This window comes from Asparagus officinalis, chromosome 6, assembly GCF_001876935.1.
Source record: "Asparagus officinalis chromosome 6, Aspof.V1, whole genome shotgun sequence".
NCBI lineage: Eukaryota > Viridiplantae > Streptophyta > Magnoliopsida > Asparagales > Asparagaceae > Asparagus > Asparagus officinalis.
In genome coordinates, this window is record NC_033799.1 from 7,804,908 (window position 1) to 7,826,296 (window position 21,389).

Consider the following 21,389-nt stretch of genomic DNA (forward strand, 5'->3'; position numbering starts at 1 on the left):
AACACAACGGATTAATTCCAGAATTTTTTTACTGTATAAAATTTATTTATAAATATTAAAATCATTTAAATAAATATAAAATTTGAACTTTTAAATCGTAGAAATTTCTAGAAAATCGAAAAAAATACAAATACTCTTTTAAAAATAATAATTAAATATTTTAAAATACTAGAAAATTATTTTAACTAGTATCAAATTTAACGATCATTACAGTGCACTCATCAGCCACCTCTAAGTGGCTCACGCACTCGTTAACCACCTCCAAGTTAACAAAACACATGAAGCGAATCGATGAATCGTACAAGTCAGCGAAACGACGAAATACGTGTAATGGCGGAACAGGAACAAATTAAAAAAGCCCCTGGCGACCGAGTCGCGTCAAAAATGACTCGGCCAAGGCCAGTGGCTCGACCAAGGCTGAGCCACTATTTGGTGGCTCGCACAAGGCCGAGCTACCATTTGGTTGCTCGCACAAGGCTGAGCCACCATTTGGTGGCTCACGCCCAGAAACGCTAAAAAAGCGTTTTTCGATAGTTTTCTCGGTATTCTTTCATTCCAGAGCCTCCCTAACTATTTTAAAACTATCCCTAAACATGGTTACGTGGTTTTTAACTGAGAATAACGTCAAATCATCAATTCTTATCCAAAAACACCGCAACCAAAGCTTATAAATACAAGCCTAGGGCCTCATACAAAAAGGATCTAAAATCTAGGCGAGGTGATGTCAAATTAAAGAGTGATCCATAAATTTCAGAGGAGGGCTAGCAGATCTTGGTGAACTTCAGCATAAAGAGGGAGCTATTCGAAGGATCTGAGGCTCGTTTTCCCTTTTCTCCGGATCAAACTTGGTTTTGATCTCGAGAAGAGTCGTAATCTCGCTTGGTCAAGATTATCACTTCTGCGATTATTTTCTTTGTGAAACAAGAGCATTGAATTTTAATTCTATCAACCAGATCTAATCCGTAATGGTTCACGGACTAACGTGTCCCCGGTACAGGCAAAGATCTCACGTAAGCAGCGTGTGATAAACGTCCTTTGCGTGTGTTTGAAGAGAGTTGTATTTTCTTATTTTATTTGTGTAAGCGAGTAGTCTTATAAAAAGATTAAATCTTTTGAATTCATTGTAATCGATAAACAATTATAATGGATTCTACAAATAAACCAACTTTCGATGCAAACACTTGGTTGTCAAGGTTACGGATTTGTTGCTAACTTTAGTGTTTGGTCGTTAAAGTTACGGATTTTTGTTAAGTTTATCGTTTGGTTGTCAAGTTTATGGACTGGTTGTTAAGTTTACAGATTAGCTGTTAAGGTTAGACTTTGGTTGTGAAGCTTAGGGTTTTGTTGAAAGCAGATACGTAATTTTTTTGTAAATATATTATAGATTAAATATTTATTTGTTTATGACATGTAAGTAAGTTATATCATAAATGTAAATATTATAAATGTAAATATTATAAACATAAATATTTAATTGTTTATAAATGTAAATAGTATAAATGTAAATAATTTATTGAAGGTTATGGAGAGGTTGTTAACCATAACAACTAAGCTGTAACCATGTTAACTAGGCAATGACCATAACGACAAAACATTAACTATAACATCTTAGCCATAACCTTAACAACCAAGCCGTAACCTTAACAACCAAGAACTAAGCTTAACAACCAAGTCATAACCTTAACAACCAAGCACCAAACTTAACAACCAATCCATAACATTAACAATCCATAACTTTAACAATTCATAACCTTAACATTCTAAAAGGGTATCATCCAAAATATATTGTTAGATGCTAATACAAAACTTTAATAAGTAATACATTTGTTTAGCAACTAGATAGGCTCGTTGCAAGTTTGTTGGTTGTGACCTTCCATGTGGCAACAGGAGCACTTAACAGGACGGGTGTTCAGCGACCTGTTGTTTATTCGTCTAGTACATGGTCTTCCACGTCTTTTTTTAATAAGTGGAGGCTTTAACTGATGGTCTTCTGGATGCACAATGCTTATCGTAATCTGGAATAGGAAAGAGGATCGGTTCATAAGTTGCTCTGAATGCTTTAACCGTCATGAACCAATCACAATATTGATAAATGTCTCGTACCATCCAATTAATTGTAGCACAAGCGTGCTTGCAAGGAATGCGGGTGATATCCTAAGACCTGCGTGAACATGTCTGATTCTTCAAATCTACACGACAAGTTTTATTAGATTCAACCTCCACAATATCTTCTGTCGAATGCTTAATATGCAAGCAGCTTCCATGATGCATATTATCACTCAACACTAACTCCTCTTCTGGACATAAGTATCCAGACCATTTTGCTGTCATAAGCCTTCTTTCATGTATGCGCTCCATGACTTGCTTTCGTATCGTCTCAACCAAATGTAAGATTCATAACATTTGTGACTTTCTTATCCAACTGTTGAAGGACTTAGCAACGTTCAAAGTAACATGGCCATACCTATAAATCACATGAAAACGTAACAACTAAGAAGTAACCTTAACAACTAACAAATAACATTAACAACCAAAAGTTAACCTTAACAACGAAACCGTAAACTTAACAACAAAACTCTAACCTTAACAACAAAATGGTAAACTTAACAATAAAACTCTAACCTTAACAACCAAAACCTAAAGTTAACAATAAGTCTGTAGACCTAACAACATAACAATAACCTTAACAACAAAACTGTACCCTTAACAATGAAAACCTAACATTAACAACAAATTTGTTGACTTACTGTAACCTTAACAACTAAAATGTAGCCTTAACAAATAAAGTTTAAACAATGTTATCATACCTTATATCGGGAAAATAAGCATTTGCCCATCTCTCCGGGGAGTATTCCATTGCAGTAACATAAGCCCTTTGATCGATCGATGCCAATTCTTGCATGTAATCATTCCATTCGAAAATTGTGTACTTGTAAGCTGCGGTTTGTAATAAATCACCCAAATTTTGAGTGACATTTTCCTTGTGACCTAAATCCCTCATCCTTTTTTTGAAATTATCGACTAGATGCAGAACACACTTTGAATGGAAAGCATCTGGAAAGAATTCCTCGACTGCTACCCTAATACCCTTGTCAGCATTAGAAATCATTACCAGTTGATGTGGAGAATTGTAAGGTTTTTCCCTATCATATAGTATCGCCCACATGTCTTGTAAGAACCATTTCCAATTATCCACATTCTCCTGGTCGTATACGCAATAAGCAAGAGGAAATATTCCTTGGTTGTCATCATATCCCGTGGCACTAAGTAGTATACTTCTGTAGCGGTCTTTAAGAAATGTACCATCCAAAAATAAGAGAGGCCTACACCCAGCAACGAACCATTCAATACAGGCATTATAACTTATGAACAAACGCCTAAACCTTTCGTCATTAGCATCAATAGCAATACGACTTCCTGGATTAGTTGCTTGAACTATGGCTTCATACATGCATATATATAACAACAAAGTAGTAACCTTAGCAACCGATTCATAACCTTCACAACAAACTCATAAACATAACAGCTAATACATAACCTTAATAACCAACTGATATACTTAACAATCAATCGATGACCTTAACAGTCAATCCATATACTTAACAATCAATCGATAACCTTAACAATCAATCCATATACTTAACAATCAATCGATAACCTTAACAACCAAGCCATATACTTAACAACCTATGTGTAAGCTTAACAACCAAAGCATAAGGTTAGCAACCAATACATAACTTTCATAACTAAAACATAAGGTTAAAATAATGTACAATCTTAGTGAATCGTAAGCCTCATCGTCGTCACCGAACAGGTCCTGTTGTGCTCTCTTTTTACTTTGTCACGCTTTATAGTAGTTAATCTTGATGTCATTGTTTGCGTTGAAAGTTGGTTTATTTATCGAATCCATTACACGTTTGTTGATTACAATGAATTCAAAAGAGTTAATCTTTCTATAAGACTACTCGCTTACACAAATAAAACAAAAAAATTATAACTCTCTTCAAACACATGCAGAGGACGTTTATCACCCACTACTTGCGTGGGACTTTTGCATGTGCCGGGGACGCGTTAGTCTGTGGACCGTCACGGATCAGATCCGGTTGACAGAATAAACTTTCAATGCTCTTGCTTCACAAAGGAAACAATCGCAGAAGTAAATAATCTCAACAAAGTGAGATTACTACTCTTCTCGATATAAAAACAAAGTATGATATCAAGGAATGATGAAACGGACCTCAGATCCTTCGAATAGCTCCTTCTTTATGCGGAGTTCGCCAAGATCTGCTAGCCCTCCTCTAAAATTTATGGTTCACTCTCCAATTTGATAGCACCTCGCCTCTAATTTTAGATCCTCTGTGTATAGGACCCTAGGCTTGTATTTATAGGCTTCGGATGTAGCGTTTTAGGATAGGAACTGATAATTTGACATTATCCTCAGTTAATAACTACTTAACCATGTTTAGGGATAGTAACAAAGTAGTTGGGGAGGCTCTGAAACAAAAGAATCCTGAGAAAACTATCGAAAAACCCATTTTCGGCATTTCTGGGCGCTAGCCACCCTATAGTGGCTCGAAATTGTGTGAGCCACCCTATGGTGGCTTGGCCTTGGCTGAGCCACCTGGCCTTGGCCAAGTTGTTTTGATGCGACTCGGCCGCCATGGGCTTTTTCGTTTTGGTCTTGTTCCGCCATTTTGTGCATTTCGTCGTTTTGTTGACTCGTACGCTTTGTTGACTTGTTTCATACACTCGTTAGCTCTTTTACGGCACCAGATAATCTCGTTTGACTCAGGTGATGGCATTCATCGCCTTCTCTTCATTTTGAGCCGTGTGCAGGAACCTATAAGCAATTTTTACGCCTATAGCCATAGTTTGAGAACAAGTCATTCTTGATATTAATTGGACGAAAATCTGGTCTAACCTTCAAAATAGATTGTATTTGGCTTGCAATAAACTTTCTTGATGCCCTTGAGTTGTCAGCATTAGCTCCGTCTTAACCGCAAGTGTGGGTAGAATAGAAATTCTTTATAGACATAATTGAGGAATTTCTTAGTGGATAAGCAAACAACATCCAAGGACAACCCAGCATGTGATTGCATCAGCAATAGACTCTTATACGTCTTTGTTCATTATGGTAAAAATCATATTCGAACCTTTTCGCAATTGAGTAGTATTGAAGTGTTAATCTAACCTCAGCAGCACTATCAAATTTCTGACCAATTTTACGTATGTCTGTGTGTCACTCAGCTGATATTTTGGTTTGGTTGTTAATCATGTCTTCCATCATCGTGATCGAGTTGCCAGTGGGATAGTCATTAGGAATACGCTCATCATTTGGTGAGCGTAGTTGGTGCCCATCATGAATTTTTTCTCGGGATGGTCCTATAAAAGTTAAAAAAACATTAATACTTAACAAAAAAAACTCATAAGGCTAACAAAAATTCATTAATATCTACCAAGGTTAATAACAAACTCGAACCTTAACAACAAACTCGTAACCTTAACAACAAATTCGTAACCTTACCAACTAACTCGTAACCTTAACAACAAATTAATAACCTCAGCAACCAACTCGTATACGTAACGGCCAACTCATAACCTTAGCAACCAACTCGTAAACGAAACAACGAAATCAACAACTATCGCATAAAGTTTAACAACCAACTCATTACCTTAACAACCAACTGATAACATTGTCAACCAACTCATAACCTCAGCAACCAATGCATAAGGTTAACAACCAAACTCAAAACCTATCAACGAACTCATGCGGAAATTAAAAGTGAAATGCTAACACATTTTCTGGAGATGTTTGGGTGTTCTGAGAAGTTGAGGATTCCACAACGGAGGTAGCATACAAGTTTATGTCTGTAAAACCATTACGACGACAATACTTGAACATCAACCTCAAGTCGTCGTCATTATCAATTGAAAAACTAATCCTCTTTTCCCTTTCGGATATGAATTTCAATGAAAGAGATTGCAATGGTAGTTTAAGCCTTTGGGACACTTGATATTCCAAGCTAACGATTTGTGCAGACTCGTTGATAACTATGAAAACACCATCACCCTCGTTGTTGCTTTTTGTGTTTGTAACCATGGAAAGAATGGATCCAGCCGTCATTTTAAAGAAGAATAGTTGAAAAAACGAAGAGGATTTATTGAGGGGAATTAAGTCGCCGGAGAGAGTAGTTGGGGTAAGCAAAGGGGGAGGAGATGGGATTTACTGCGGGGGTGCTAAGGATATGGTAATAATTTAGAGGGAAATGGGTTTTTTCCCTCCAAAACCATATTCTAATCACCATTTAATACTACAGTATAACTGTCCAATCATCGGTATCTGGTTTGATAGAGTTCCGGCCAATTGAGGACATTTTGGGAAAATTTTGTTGTTTTTAAACGAAGGATCACGTGAGGAGGGGTTTTGGGGGCTATGGAAATTTAACACTATGTTTTGGGGGCAATAGGAACGTTGACAAAGTCTTAGGGGAGGACACTTGGAATGCTTTTGGGTGCTAGAAGCAATTTCCCCATTCTAAAATCATGATAATATGATGCACAAATTGTCCTATGATATATTAAAAAGATATGAATACCAGCATTAGCCTGCTACTTGCGGACATGGGTCTGGGCTACAAGTAGAAGATGTAAATGTTACTGGAATTTTATAGTTGCCCATTAGTAAATTGATTGAATGTATGAAGTGAAAAAATCAATCTTAAATATATACTAACATGTAGATCTACATGTTTGTGATTTATTCCTAATATATCTAAATATAACTAACATCATGTTCCTATGAACTACAGTCATGCTCGATTTTCACTGTAAAAATAATAATTAGATTAAATGATAAGAGGGTTATGATTGAGACTAAGTGCAGTAATTGAATATCTGAACCCTAGTACATAGTAATGTTCCAAAATGGAATCAGTGTCAATTACAACATACAACATTCAGAAGTTCCATCCACCATTCAATCAGGATTTGGCCTCACCCAACAGAAAACTCACTCAAACGCAACTTATCAAATTCCCCCAAAGGAATCAAAGCAATGGATCCTCATACCAAATTCTTGTGTCAAGGGTTCACAATGTCCATCATGATCTTTCAGACTAAGCTTTGGGTGATGGCCATCGGCAATGGAGTTGAGCCAGTGTAACTGAGGAGAACTTCTTGAGGCAGCAAGTTGTACTTAATCGACAGCTCTTCAAAAATTCTCTTCAGCTCAAGAACAAGATCAGACCTCCGGCTATTTTTCTCTGGTATGTTTTGAAAGTTCATAGTATGGTTAACATATAATGCCATGTTCATCTTGTTAACATCCACGATGCCCTTGACCACAACGCTGTGATTAGGATGCCAGTGATTTGGTTTGCTATCAATGTACCTGGTGAATTCGCAAAGGAAAGTACAATATTTTGCAAAATGGTTTAATAGATGAAAAATAAAATGATTACACAGATGTATCCAAGTGTGCACAACTATATTATATTCAAGTTTGTTATAACATAATATAAATCTAATTATTTCATGAACTTCTATCATAGCTGCTCATGCATGTGTATCATAATTACATTTCTAATCTTTTTCAAGTAACTAAGTTTTACCAAGGTTTTAAATGTCGGTTATCGGGAATTTATCGGACGGTCAAAATCCTTATCGGATAGCGGAAATCGGGGATATATCGGGGATAAGTAGTATTTATCGGAGTAATATACTAGCAAATAATAAACAAACATAAGCTTAAAAAAATATAATGTTAGTCAAAATGGAATAATAAACAAGCAAATAATAAGATAACATCAAAAATGAAGAACCATCTACACATCTACATAATTATTGTTTAATCATGAGATTCATAAACTAACTTACTAAGTTGATATTTAGTAGTTATGAGCCATTATCAATATCCATAAACAAACATAAGCTAATCACCAATCAACCAAGTTCCAAAAGCAACAAACAGTTCATAATTTGTAAACATTCAAAGAGCAAATCCAAAAGAAAGTAAAAGCTCTCAAATCCTACTTATCGGCCGATAAAACCGATAATTAGAGCCTACTTATCGGCCGATAAGTGCCTTTATCGCCGATAACTAGCCGATAAACCTCAAAAAACGATAACCGATTAAAAATCCTACTTATCCTAGCGGAAAGCTCCCAAATCCGATAACTCGGCGATAATATCGGATTATCGGCCGATATTTAAAACCATGAGTTTTACAAATGGCCAAGTGGACTAGAACAGCTGATGCATGCACAATTATATTAACTAATATTATATTCAAGTTTGTTATAACATAATATAAATCTTAATTCCTGGACTTATATTGTAATTACATTTCTAATCTTTCTCAAAAAGCTAGGACTTCCACAAATAACCAAGTGAACTAGAATAGCTAAAGAATGCATCAAAGATAAGTGTATCCTTTGGAAACATCGAAGTCACTTGTGCAAAAAGAATCATAGGGGTACTAATACAGATTCTAGGTCAGTATATATTAGCCATGAAGAACTTAACTCGAAATGTAATTTTGCAACCATATATTAGAATTGACAAGGCCAAGCAAGTAAAATATTTCGAAAGGCAAAATTTTAACATGCAAATAAATAAAAATGTGCCTGATACTGTATCATGAAGCCTTAAGTTCAAAGATGAGGCATGTAAATATGGTTGAAGAACCTGATCATATTGTGGATGTGGAATCAACTGGAAGATATGCACATATGTTCATCATTTCAAATTGCAAAAATCAACATAGATAACACTAAAAAGTAAAAACATGGCCAAGCTTGTCCACTTGATATGAAGGAACTATAACACATCCACTCGATATCTGCCTCTAGAAATTGCCAAATTGCCACTTGATTTCCAACCAAAAATGTTTGGCAAGATACAGATTTGCCATGAAACCTAAAAGATTGATAAACAGGCAGAGAGTTACCTATCAAGCAAGTAAATTATATTCACAGTGCTGTTGAAATCTCCATAATAGTGTTGAGTCTAGACAAGAAGGAAGAGATGGGTTTGCCATAAACAATTTCTACGGCAGCTAGAGCCTAGAAGGTTCAATATCTAATCTCAAGGCAAGTTGAGGGAAGCTGAAGAAATTTTCACAAAATCCCTAAAGTATCTAAAAACTAGAGCCTAGAAGGAAGAGATGGGTTTGCCATAAACAATTTCTATGGCAGCTAGAGCCTAGAAGGTTCAATATCTAAGCTCAAGGCAAGTTGAGGGAAGCTGAAGAAATTTTCACAAAATCCCTAAAGTATCTAAAAACTACCAGAGTTCCTAGATGATGATGAAAACAGGGGTTTGGAGAAAAGGGTTACGAAGTAGAAAAGACGACAAGCACGAGTAACTCATCCATTTTGAGGCATATAGATAAATAAGGGTTCAATCAATATAATTGGTTGTTGCCAACATAAAGGCTTATGCAATGTCAGTTGACTTACATCTTGATCATAGACTTCAGAGCTCCAATGCTCTCCACCGAAGTCGAAATATCAACAGAGAATTCCACAGCATCACTCATATCTGGACTTCTATAGAAATTGCTGATTGGTTTTGTTGCCAAGACAGAGTTCGGATAGTAGATCTTCTCATTATCAAATTTCAGGAAAACAGTAGTCAATATATTCATCTCTTCTACTATCATCTGCGAGATTAGAGTCAATAATATCATGGCATATATCAGACAAACTCCACGATTTTGTTTCCTTGTTGGGAAAATTACAGAAAATCCCCTAACGTTGTCAGGAATGATGGAAAAGTAGGATAGTAAAGGAGAATTACCTGTATTCCATCAACAACACAACGATCACCAACATCAAAAGGGTGCATTACAAATACAAATATGATAGCTTCGAATGCCATCTTGCAAGAGTTTCCGAACATAAAAACCACCAACAATAGCTGAGAGGAGATAAAAACAAGCACTTGGGTTGTTGCAATGCCTGTTAATATCAGAGTGATGACAAAAACTGCAATGATAACAACGGCTGTTGCAAGTTTGTGCAATTGATTGACTGCAGTTTTGGTGTCGTTTAAGGAATGTGCAAGAGATTTGCGATCAAGGTAGGCTTTCACCTATAAATAAGATACATTTTAAACTTATCGTTATATATGTTGGTGAAAATATTCTTAAACAAACAATGCTAAACCCTTTTTTCACTTTAGAATTCAGGATACATAGAGCAGGACTCTGAGCAATTATAGTGAATTCATGACTTGAGCAAAGGATGACTGCAGACAAACTTAACTCATCACTCGATTATTACTTATTCAAATCTCCAAATTGTAATACCAATCAATGCAAAAGTCCTTCCCTTCTCTCACCATCCTTTTCTAACCCATTTCACAAATAAGAGAGAATATGTAACTGAAGCATCTTAAACTGAACATTCTATTGTAAGTTATTGTTAAAACTAGGTTTAGTTTCACAAAATACACTAAAATTTGGGGGTCTTGCAGATAACCCCCTCTGAACATTTTTACCTCACATAATTGACTAACCTTTGCGGGTGTGCCATAACAACCTCCCCCTAAAAAACCAAATTTTTTTTTTTAACTCCCCCCCTCCAAAAAAAAAACCTATTTTTTTAAAACTTTTCTCTCTAGACCCACCTGTTAGGTCTCGTGTTTTGATGATGATCTACAAAACCCATTATTGATACTAATTGCTTGTCAAGTGATCCTACGCAGGATATGTTTATCAAGCAATATAGTGCCATTAAAGAAGGATGGATAGATTTGCGCTTCAACGATGATATTCATGGAGGTTGAGGCAAGTTGATGAAAAAGCCTTAAAATGCTCAAAGATCAACTCAAGCGTATATGTACTAAAGAAGAGCTTTCAAGCATATATTCAAGAAGAGCTTCATCAACAAAACTTATCAAATATCGACACTCAAGTTTTGAATACTATTGTAACCGATATTTGTATTTTTACTTCTCTCTACATCATAATGTAGGCAAGAAATAAAGTTGGTAACTTTGAAGCATTAGGGGATTACACACACACATTTCAAAAGTCGCATTTTTGACGAATTTTGCAAAATAATAAATTTTCACATATTTATTTTAGAAATTCTTTCTCTAACCTATTTATTTTCATATATATAAACATTTTTCTAAGTTTTACTATTTTTAGAGTTGATTTAATATTTATCAACTTTTCTAGAAAAATCAAATATCTAAAATGTCAGCTTTTCGGTCGACCACTTTTTTCTTTTAGTCGACCGATCAGGAGCAGGTTTACAACATCCTGCAATTGGCCTCCTGATCAGTCGACCGATACAACCCATCGGTCAACCGATAGTGCCTTTTGTTTTTTCAATATTGGCCAACGGTCAACAAATCGGTCGACTAATATGTTTGACCAGTCGATCGATCATAGTCGTCAACAGTAACAGCTAATTTTCCAGAATCCTGTTTTTAAGGGATTTGTTTTTGGATTTTGGATTTTCTAGAGATTTGGGCTGGTATGTTGAGAAACTATAAATAGGCCTCAGGTTTCCATTTATTGTAAATAGAAAAAAAAAAGAGAAAAACTTGAGTTTTGTTTTTGAGACTTCTAAGCTTAAATTTTCTACTTATTCTCAAGCTCTTAATTTTTCGGTTTTTACTTTCATATCCCACAAACCCCTAAGCTTTAACTGTTCATCTCTTCATTCTTGCCATAGGATATTTGTAAAGAGATATTACTTTTCTTCATCTTGTATTATGTGGAGAGCTAGATCTCGAGGAGATCATTGTGTGGAGAGTTCGATCTCGGGGAGATCATTGTATAGAAGTTTCAGCTTCCAAACTGAGTTGTGTAGTGGATTATCATCGGGAGAGGTGGTCGGAGAAGTAGGTCGAGAGTGGTCAAACCTCGTGAATATATCGCCGTCTTCATTGGCTAACTATCTCTCACTCTCTCTCTTTTTTAATTATTGCCTTATTATTATATTTTGTGTCTTGAACATTGGCTAACTATCTCTCACTCTCTCTCTTTTTTAATTATTGCCTTATTATTATATTTTGTGTCTTGAATTGCATTGTATTTTCTCTCACTCTCTCTCTTTTTTAATTATTGCCTTATTATTATATTTTGTGTCTTGAATTGCATTGTATTTTCATTAGTTGCACATTATTGTTTGATTACCATATTCACCCTCCTCTAGGGTAAATTCATTTGGTATCAGAGCTTGGTCTATATTTAATTATGGTTTAATCACCTTAGAGTAAAGATCCTATATGGAATCAAACATGAATGTGCGTGCTCTTAAAGGTCAATCAATTTCTAGACCTCTTTTGTTTAATGGCAATAATTTTACATATTAGAAAGCTAGGATGCGCATTTATTTGAGATGTATTGATATTGACATCCTAGATATCGTTGAAAAAGAATATGTTGAAAAATCTAGTCGTAACATGACCGACGAAGAAAAGCATTTGGCTACTCTAAACGTTAAGGCTATGAATGACTTGATTTGTGGACTCACTCCTAATGAGTTTAATAGAGCCTCCACCTGTGCAACCGCACATGAAATTTGAGAGAAACTATGTGCAACTCATGAGGGAACTCCTCAAGTCAAGAAATCTAAAATTAGTAGCCTCATGCATGAATATGAATTATTTAAAATGCTTCCAAATGGATCAATTGATGCCATGTTTAGTCCTGTTACTAGCATTGTGAATCAACTATATGGTCTGACAAGGTACTTGAGAACCAATAAAAGAACTACAAGATCATTCGTTCTCTTACACCGTCATGGGAGCTCAAAGCAACCGCGATAGAGGAAGCAAATGATCTTGTAAAGCTCACCCTTGATGGCCTCATTTGCAAGCTCAAAGTTCATGAGAAGAAAATCAAGGAGAAAGAAGATGAACCCCCACGAGGAATAAAGATCCTACTCCAAAGATGAAATCAATTGCGCTTAAAGGAGCAATTGAGAATAACTCTTCTTCCTCTGATAGTGAACTTGATGTCTCAAAAGAAGTGGCTCATCTTTCCAAGAGAATATCAAGATTGGTAAGGATGAATAAAAACTTAAAAAATAATCGTTCTAACAAATCTTCTTCTTATGTAGGAAAATGCTTTGAATGTGGTGAATCGGGACATATGGCAAGAGATTGCCCCAAGTTGAAAGAAAAGTACTTGAAGTACAAGAAGAGAGATATGTATGTGGGATGGGAAGAATCTGAACCTAGTGATTCGGATGATGATGAAGAAACCGCTAAGTCTGCATTCCAAGATCCAAATGTGTGCTTCATGGCTCATGATGATGAGGTATTGTCCGATTCCGATCAAGACTCTTTCATCATGCAATGTGAATTGGAAACCGTCCTTGTTGAGTTGAATTTTGAGTTTAAAAATTTAGCTAAAGAACACTTTTCTTCTAAAATATTACACAACTCGTGTGATTCAAAGTTTGAATTATTACAATCTTCCTTAAATGATGCTATTGCTTTAAAGGATAAGATAATTAGAGATCTTGATTTTGAAAATATACAATTAAGGACACAAATTGAAAGATTAAACAATGAAATTAGCTTGTTAAAATCTAATCATGCTTCTTCCGGTCATGCTCACTCTCAATTTGGTAAAAAGTTGTTTCATCAAACTCATGCACCCACTTACAAGGAAAATTTTATTTGTACCTATTGCATAAGATATGGTCACACCTCCACTCATTGTAGAATTAGAAATGATATTCATGCTGATGGGTTGATGTGGATACCCAAGGGTACTAAGAGTACTAACGTTCAAGGACCCAAGATTTGGGTACCTAAACTATCTACTATTTCTTTACTTGTAGGGAACACCTCGCACAAGACGTAAAGAAATATGGTACCTTGATAGTGGTTGCTTTCATCATATGACGGGCAATAAAGATTTTTTTGCAACCCTATCAAAGATGGAAGGAGGCAATTTCTCTTTTGGCGGTGGCGAGAAAGGTAAAATTATTGATATTGATAATGTTGGTAAGAAACCTTCTCCCATCATTGAAGATGTTTACTTAGTAAAAAGACTAAATTATAATCTTCTTAGTATTAGTCAACTAAGTGATATATGCTATGATATTTATTTTAAACCGGATAAATGCATTGTTAGCCTCAAAGATAAATTTATTTTTGTTGCCTTTAGAAAATTTAACGTGTACATTTTTGAGATGAATGAGCTTGTAGATCAATAAGTAAAATGTTTTGCCGCGGTGGATGGTGATCCTTGGATTTGACACAAAAAGCTTGGACATGCAAACATGAAGTTAATTTTCAAGCTATCAAAGAAAAATTTGGTAAGAGGACTACCAAGTTTAAACTTTGTTAAAGACTCCCAATGTGAAGAGTGTGCCGAAGGTAAACAAATCAAAAATTCTTTTAAATCCATTAACGAGGTATTCACCACTAAACATTTGCAATTACTTCATATTTATCTCTTTGGTCTTATGTGTGTTGCCTCACTAGGAGGAAAACATTATGTTTTTGTGAATGTTCATGATTTTCCTCACTTTACATGGGTCATATTTCTAGCAAATAAATATAAGTGTTTTGATGAGTTTTCATGTTTTGTAAAAAGGGTTAAAAATAAAAAAGATTTAAAAATTATCAAAATTCGTAGTGACCATGGAGGTAAATTTCAAAATAAATATTTTAATAATTTTTGTGACCATCATGGTATTACACCTACGTTTTTTCGCTCTAAAAACACCACAACAAATTGGTGTTGTTGAACGAAAAAATCGCATCATACAAGAGATGGCACACACTATGATAAATTTCTTTGATTTACCAAAATATTTTTGGACGAAAGCCGTTAACACAGCTTGTCACGTTTTAAATCGTGTTTTGATTAGGCCTATTTTCAAGAAAACCCCTTATGAGCTTTATTTTTGTAACACACCCAACATTGGCTATTTTCAAATTTTTTTTTGCAAATGTTTTATCTTGAACACTAAAGATCATCATGATAAATTTGATTCAAAATAGATGTTGGAATATTTTTAGGATATGCATCAAGGAGTAAGGCTTATAGAGTTTTAGATAAACGAACACTCGTTGTTGAAAAATCTATAAACATTACCTTTAATGAGACTAATATCGGTTTGCAAGATTTTGTACCTATTAGGGAAGATGATGACATTGAAGAAGGATTGGAACAATTGCAAATAAGTAAACCCCCTTTAACGGTTGCATCAAAGACACAAGAGGGAGAGCTTGAAAGTAATCAAGAAGAACTTCCCAAAACATGGAAGTTTATACTGGATCATCCTAAGGAGCAAATCATTAGAAGCCTCTCAAAAAGCGTTATGACTCGCTCAAAAGCAATTAGCGAATGTAGTAACATTGATTTTCTATCTCAAATAGAACCAAAACGTGTTGATGACGCTTTAAATGATGAGTTTGGATTTTAGTCATGCATGATGAATTAAACAATTTTCAAATAAATAACGTTTGGAAACTTATTCCTAGACCAAAAGATTTTCATGTTATTAGAATAAAATGGGTTTTTCGAAATAAACTTGATGAATTTGGCATATTGACTAGGAATAAAGCTAGATTGGTCGCTCAATGATACAATCAAGAGGATGGCATTGATTATGATGAAAGTTTTACACCGGTTACAAGAATGGAGTCAATACGTATGTTCTTGGCATTTGCTAGCTTTAAAATTTTCAAAGTATTTCAAATGGATGTTAAAAGTGTATTTTTAAATGGTTTTATTGATGAAGATGTTTATGTCGAGCAACCCCCTGAATTTATTGATCCTTTGTTTCCAAATCATATTTACCGAGTTCAAAAAGCTTTATATGATTTGAAACAAGCTCCAAGAGCTTGGTATGCTCGTCTCTCTAGTTTTTTCATTGAAAATAGTTTTTCAAAAGAAAATTTTGATAATACTTTGTTTGTTAGAAAAAGCAAAAGTGATTTCATCTTAGTTCAAGTATATGTCGATGATATTATTTTTGGAGCTACTAATGAATCTTTGTGTAAGGAATTTTTAAAAGTTATGCAAGAATAATTTGAAATGAGTGATGGGAAAGCTCATATTTTTTTGGACTCCAAGTCAAACAATGTGATAATGGAATCTTTCTCATAAAGCAAGTATGCAAGAGAGTTGGTGAAGAAATTTGGGATGTCAAACTCCAAGCACGCACCAACTCTAATGAGTACCTCTATCAAGTTAGACATGATGAAAGTGGTGAGAAAGTAGACCAAAAGGCATATCGAGGTATAATAGGAAGTTTATTTTATCTCACTTCTAATAGACCAGACAATAATGTTTAGTGTTTGTGCATGTACACGGTTTCAAACTTCTCCTAGAAAACCTCATTTAATTGCGGTTAAACGTATTATTAAGTATATAAATGGTACAATTGATCTTGGTTTGTTTTATCCGAAGCATGCTACTTTTGATCTTTATAGTTATTATGATGCCGACTTTGCCGGATGCAAGGTAGACCGCAAGAGTACTAGTGGCACGTATCAATTTTTAGGCAACTCTCTAGTTTTTTGGTCATCCAAGAAGTAAAATTGCGTAGTCTTATCCACTACGAAAGCGGAATACATTGTCGCCGGTTTATATTGTGCTTAATTATTATTGATTTAATAAAATTTGGTTGATTTCGATTTACATTTTCATGATACAAAAAATTTTTGTGATAATACTAATGCTATAAATATTTTAAAATTTTCAATTCTTCATTTTAGAACCAAATATATAGATGTTCGACATCATTTCTTGCGTGATCATGTAGAAAGAAAAGATGTGTCCCTTATTTATATTGATACAAAATCTCAACTAGCGGACATCTTTACTAAGCCTCTTTGCGAAAAAACTTTTTGTCGTATAAGAGGTGAACTAGGCATGTGCATCCTTTGATTCATGATTTGCTTGATTATTTATTTATCTTTTTCAATAATGATGTTTTACAATCTTTTTTGGCTTACCTAGTTCTATGAACTTGCATGTTTTTTTCTTTTTATGTTTTTGATTGGAAAATTCTTATCTTGAGTTATTTTGATATTTTTTCTTTGTGTACCTTATTTTGATGTTGCCAAATGTGAAGAAAATCTTATGTGCTTTGTGCACATAGATAGGGGGAGAGCCTTATAGATAGGGGAAACATCTATCTATAAGTAATATTTTTATTTCTTTATTTTTATGATCTTTTATAATGGTGGATTGTCATCATCAAAAAGAGGAAGATTGTTAGGTCTCGTGTTTTGATGATGATCTACAAACCCTATTATTGGTACAAATTGCTTGTCAAGTGATTCTACGTAGGATACGTTTATCAAACAATATAGTACCATTAAAGGAGGATGGATGGATTTGCACTTTAACAATGATATTCATGAAGGTAGAGGCAAGTTAATGAAGAAGTCTTAAAATGCTCAAAGATCGACTCAAGCATATATCTACTAAAGAAGAGCTTTCAAGCATATATTCAAGAAAGACTTCATCAACAAAACTTAGCAAATATCGGCACTCATGTTTTGAATACTATTGTAAGCGATATTTGTATTTTTACTTCTCTCTATATTATAATGTAGGTAAGAAATAAAGTTGATAGATAACTTTTGAAGCATTAGGGGATTACACACACATTTCAAAACTCGTATTTTTGACGGATTTAACAAAATAATAAGTTTTCACAAATACGAAATGCTATTTTAGAAATTCTTTCTCTTACATATTTATTTTCACATATATAAACATTTTCCCAAGTTATACTATTTTTAGAGTTGATTTAATATTTTAAATTAAATTTAGAAAATCAATTTTTCTGAAAAAATCAAATATCTGAAATGTCAGTTTTTCGGTCGGCCACTTTTTTCTTTCAGTCGACCGACCAGGAGCAAGTTTACAACATCCTGAAGTTGGCCTCCTGGTCAGTCGATCGATACAACTCATCGGTCGCCCGACAGTGCCTTTTGTTTTTCCAATATTGGCCAACAATCGACAAATCGGTCGACTGATATGTTTGACTAGTCGACCGATCGCAACCATCAATAGTAATGACTAGTTTTTCAGAATTCTGTTTTTAAGGGATTTGTTTTTGGATTTTGGATTTTCTAGAGATTTAGACTGATATGTTGAGAAACTATAAATAGTCCTCAGGTTTTCATTTATTGTAACAAGAAAAAAAAGAGAAAAACTTGAGTTTTGTTTTTGAGACTTCTAAGCTTAAATTTTCTACTTATTCTCAAGCTCTTAATTTTCCAGTTTTCACTTTCATATCTCACAAACCCCTAAGCTTCAACTATTCATCTCTTCATCCTTGCCATAGGATATTTGTAAGAGATATTACTTTTCTTCATCTTGTATTGTGTGGAGAGCTAGATCTCGAGGAGATCATTGTGTAGAAGTTCTGGCTTCTAAATTGGGTTATGTAGTGGATTACCATCGGGAGAGGTGGCCGAGGACGTAGGTCGAGAGTGGCCGAACCTCGTGAACATATCGTCGTCTTCATTGGCTAACTATCTCTCACTCCTCTTTTTTAATTATTGCCTTATTATTATATTTTGTCTTGAATTGCATTGTATTTTCATTAGTTGCACATTATTGTTTGATTACCCTATTCAGCCCCCCCCCCTAGGGTAATTTCACCACCTACCTGTAATTGGCAAATGACTCACATTTTCCTTGAGAGGAAAAAAAACTAATTTAGTCATTTACAGGCAATGTAGCCCATCCCCCTAATTGAGGGTTTTATTTCTCTCAAGGAAATTTTAGTTATTGCAAATTATAAGTTGGGGATGTTAGGTGCAAAACCCTCCCAAAGTTTAGATGGTTATGTGAGATAAAAAAAGTTCAAGGGGGTTTTGTAAAAGTAACCGTGAAAACTAGTACTTATAAGAAATTAGGGTAAAAACAAGGGAAATGAAGGTTACCACCCAATTTCTCAAAGCAGATTTCTTGATCTTTCCAGTCTCTGCAGCTCCTCCAAAAAATGGAAGCAGATACTCCACCTCCTCCCTGCTTAAAAACCTTTGGAGATCCTCAACATTTATGTACCTACAACCAAACTTAAGAATAGTTACAACAAGCAAAAGAATATAGAATAGACAACAACAATAATGATCAATAATCCTCACTTGTGAGCAGGCCTTGCAACGTTCTTAAATATCCGATACGCTGCTAGCTTTGCTTCCCATTCACTAGTTATCTCCCTCTGCTCTTCCTCCTGAAAGCTCTCATCAATAGTATTAGAAATTGTTGAGAGCCCTGTAGCACTAATCACATTAACCAACCCCTTCATTGTCCAAGCTGACACCTTTTCTTGCTTCATTTTATAAAGCTTTGAAACATCAATCACTTCTTGCTTCTCTTTCCCCTTTCCTTTCCCTTTCCTGTTACTTCTAAAGCTCATTTGCCCTGGATGTGTCGCATTGCTTCTCTTTCCCCTTTCCTTTCCCTTTCCTGTTACTTCTAAAGCTCATTTGCCCTGGATGTGTCGCAGTCCCAATTTTCTCAGCTAATTCCATCTTTCCTGTTACTTCTAAAGCTCATTTGCCCTGGATGTGTCGCAGTCCCAATTTTCTCAGCTAATTCCATTAATGGAGGACCCGAAAGGGTCTGGAGTATGTATTGATGAAATATCGATTCTTGAATTCTATCAAAGAACCGGTTCATGTGAAATGAAGAAGCCAATATCTTCACCAAAAGGGTTTTTATTACCCAAATCAGTGACCCGAGCTGGAGCGAAAATAACAACCGAGACACAATAAAGACAACTTTTTTGGTTTTGGGTGATCTACGATCTCCTTGATGGAACACGAAAGACCAACTGAGAAGAATAAGAAATAACCACATAAAGATTTGAACACTCTTCTTCAATCCATACACAAAGTAGAGAACTTTTTTCTTCAAAAGGAAATTCCTTTCAATAGCAAACACTAGAATGTGAATAAGCCAATTAGTGACCAATCTCCCACAGAAAACTACAGCAATCATTAAGCACCACCTCCAAATCTCCAACCCCCAAATTACGTATCCCTCCAATTTTTTGACCAACAAGCTGGCGACAAAGCATGCAATAGACAAAACCAGTATGGACCATTCAATCAAATTCCAAACACTAATTTTCCTTCTCCTAACTTTGCCATTGCTTGATTGTTCGCTTTTGTAAACCTCCTCTTCCTCCTCCTCCTCTTCATCTTCTTCATCATCATCTTTCGGGGTCTTTGGAGTCCCCGAAGCCCTAGGGTTTGGGGACCCAATGTAGGTTGAGCTCGACGCATCGTGGATTGGGTTGGCCACGGGCACGGTTTGCTCGACGAACCTCGATTTGGGTTTTGAGAATGCAGATGTGGGGATCGATTTCCGACGAACTAGGGTTTCGGATCGTCTGGCTCTCGGGGGTTTGCCCGGGCTAGGGCTTGACTTCAGTACAATTTCAGGGGTGGGGGATTGGGGTTTATTGGTTGAGGCTTCTTCACAAGATTCAATCTTTAGGCCTTTGGAATTGGGTTGTTCCTCTCCTGAGATCAGTAACACTACGTCTCCTTGTTTCTTCTCTGTGGGTTCTCTATGAGGATCCATGGGAGTTGGGTTGGTAGGGGAAAAACGATCACTTCATAGAGAACAGTACAAACCCATCAGAAAGAATCAGACTTTAAAAGTACAAGTAAGATTCAAAGACAAAGTTTCTAGCTTTATCAAATATATAAACCGTGGAGAAACATTAGAACATGAGCTTTTCAAGAGTTGATGGTGGGAATAGGATCATACCTAAAACCCAACCTCTTAAAGCAGTCAAAACACCCACTCAAAGTCAAACTGGGGACCCTTAAAACACACCTTTTTTGGGCAATTTTCAACTTTTTCTTTTAAACGGATCTTTCTGATTTTGTTTAGTTCTGGCTTGGGCATTTCCAATATTTTTTCTCCTTTTTTTATTTGTTTTTTCTTTTTCTTTTTTCTTTTTTTAAAAATGATAGAATATGAAAGGGTGACACTACAGGCACACCCTCAACCATACCTTGGGACACACCTTCTCTCTTAGCTATAGTGCACGGGGCTCACTTTAGATTTTTTTTAAAAATCCAAAGTGGGTCTCGCGAGAGAGTGTGTACCTCAAGGTGTGGTTGGGGTGTGTCTACAGTGTTTTCCTATGAAAAAGTCGAGTAGCCGTTTTGAGTAGTGCAATTACTTTTTAAATAATGAAGTACGTGTCATATAAAAACATAATAATGAAGTGAAACTATAGATCTTGAACTATTGTTCTAACATGCAAGCTTGCAGTTCTCCACGAGCTGAATGCCACGTGTCTTTTTCTTTAAGGGTGCGGGTCTAGTGAAACTCTTTGGGTTAATGTCGAGAAGCTCCCTCAACTTCGTGGACCTTCGCAGAAAACCCCCTTAAATATTTACTTTAAAAAACTCTCCTTAAT

The 21,389-nt window shown here is 35.4% G+C and overlaps 1 protein-coding gene across 1 annotated transcript; it reads right to left on the reverse strand.

The window, feature by feature from the left end:
• LOC109845358 (mechanosensitive ion channel protein 10-like) lies at positions 6,870-20,828 on the reverse strand. Its single transcript, XM_020414606.1, has 6 exons — positions 19,519-20,828; positions 19,093-19,378; positions 18,889-19,012; positions 9,799-10,092; positions 9,459-9,661; positions 6,870-7,390 (listed from the first exon to the last, which is right to left on the reverse strand). Exons 1-6 carry the CDS (start codon positions 20,537-20,539, stop codon positions 7,111-7,113), a joined length of 2,208 nt encoding a protein of 735 aa, XP_020270195.1. The 5' UTR covers positions 20,540-20,828; the 3' UTR covers positions 6,870-7,110.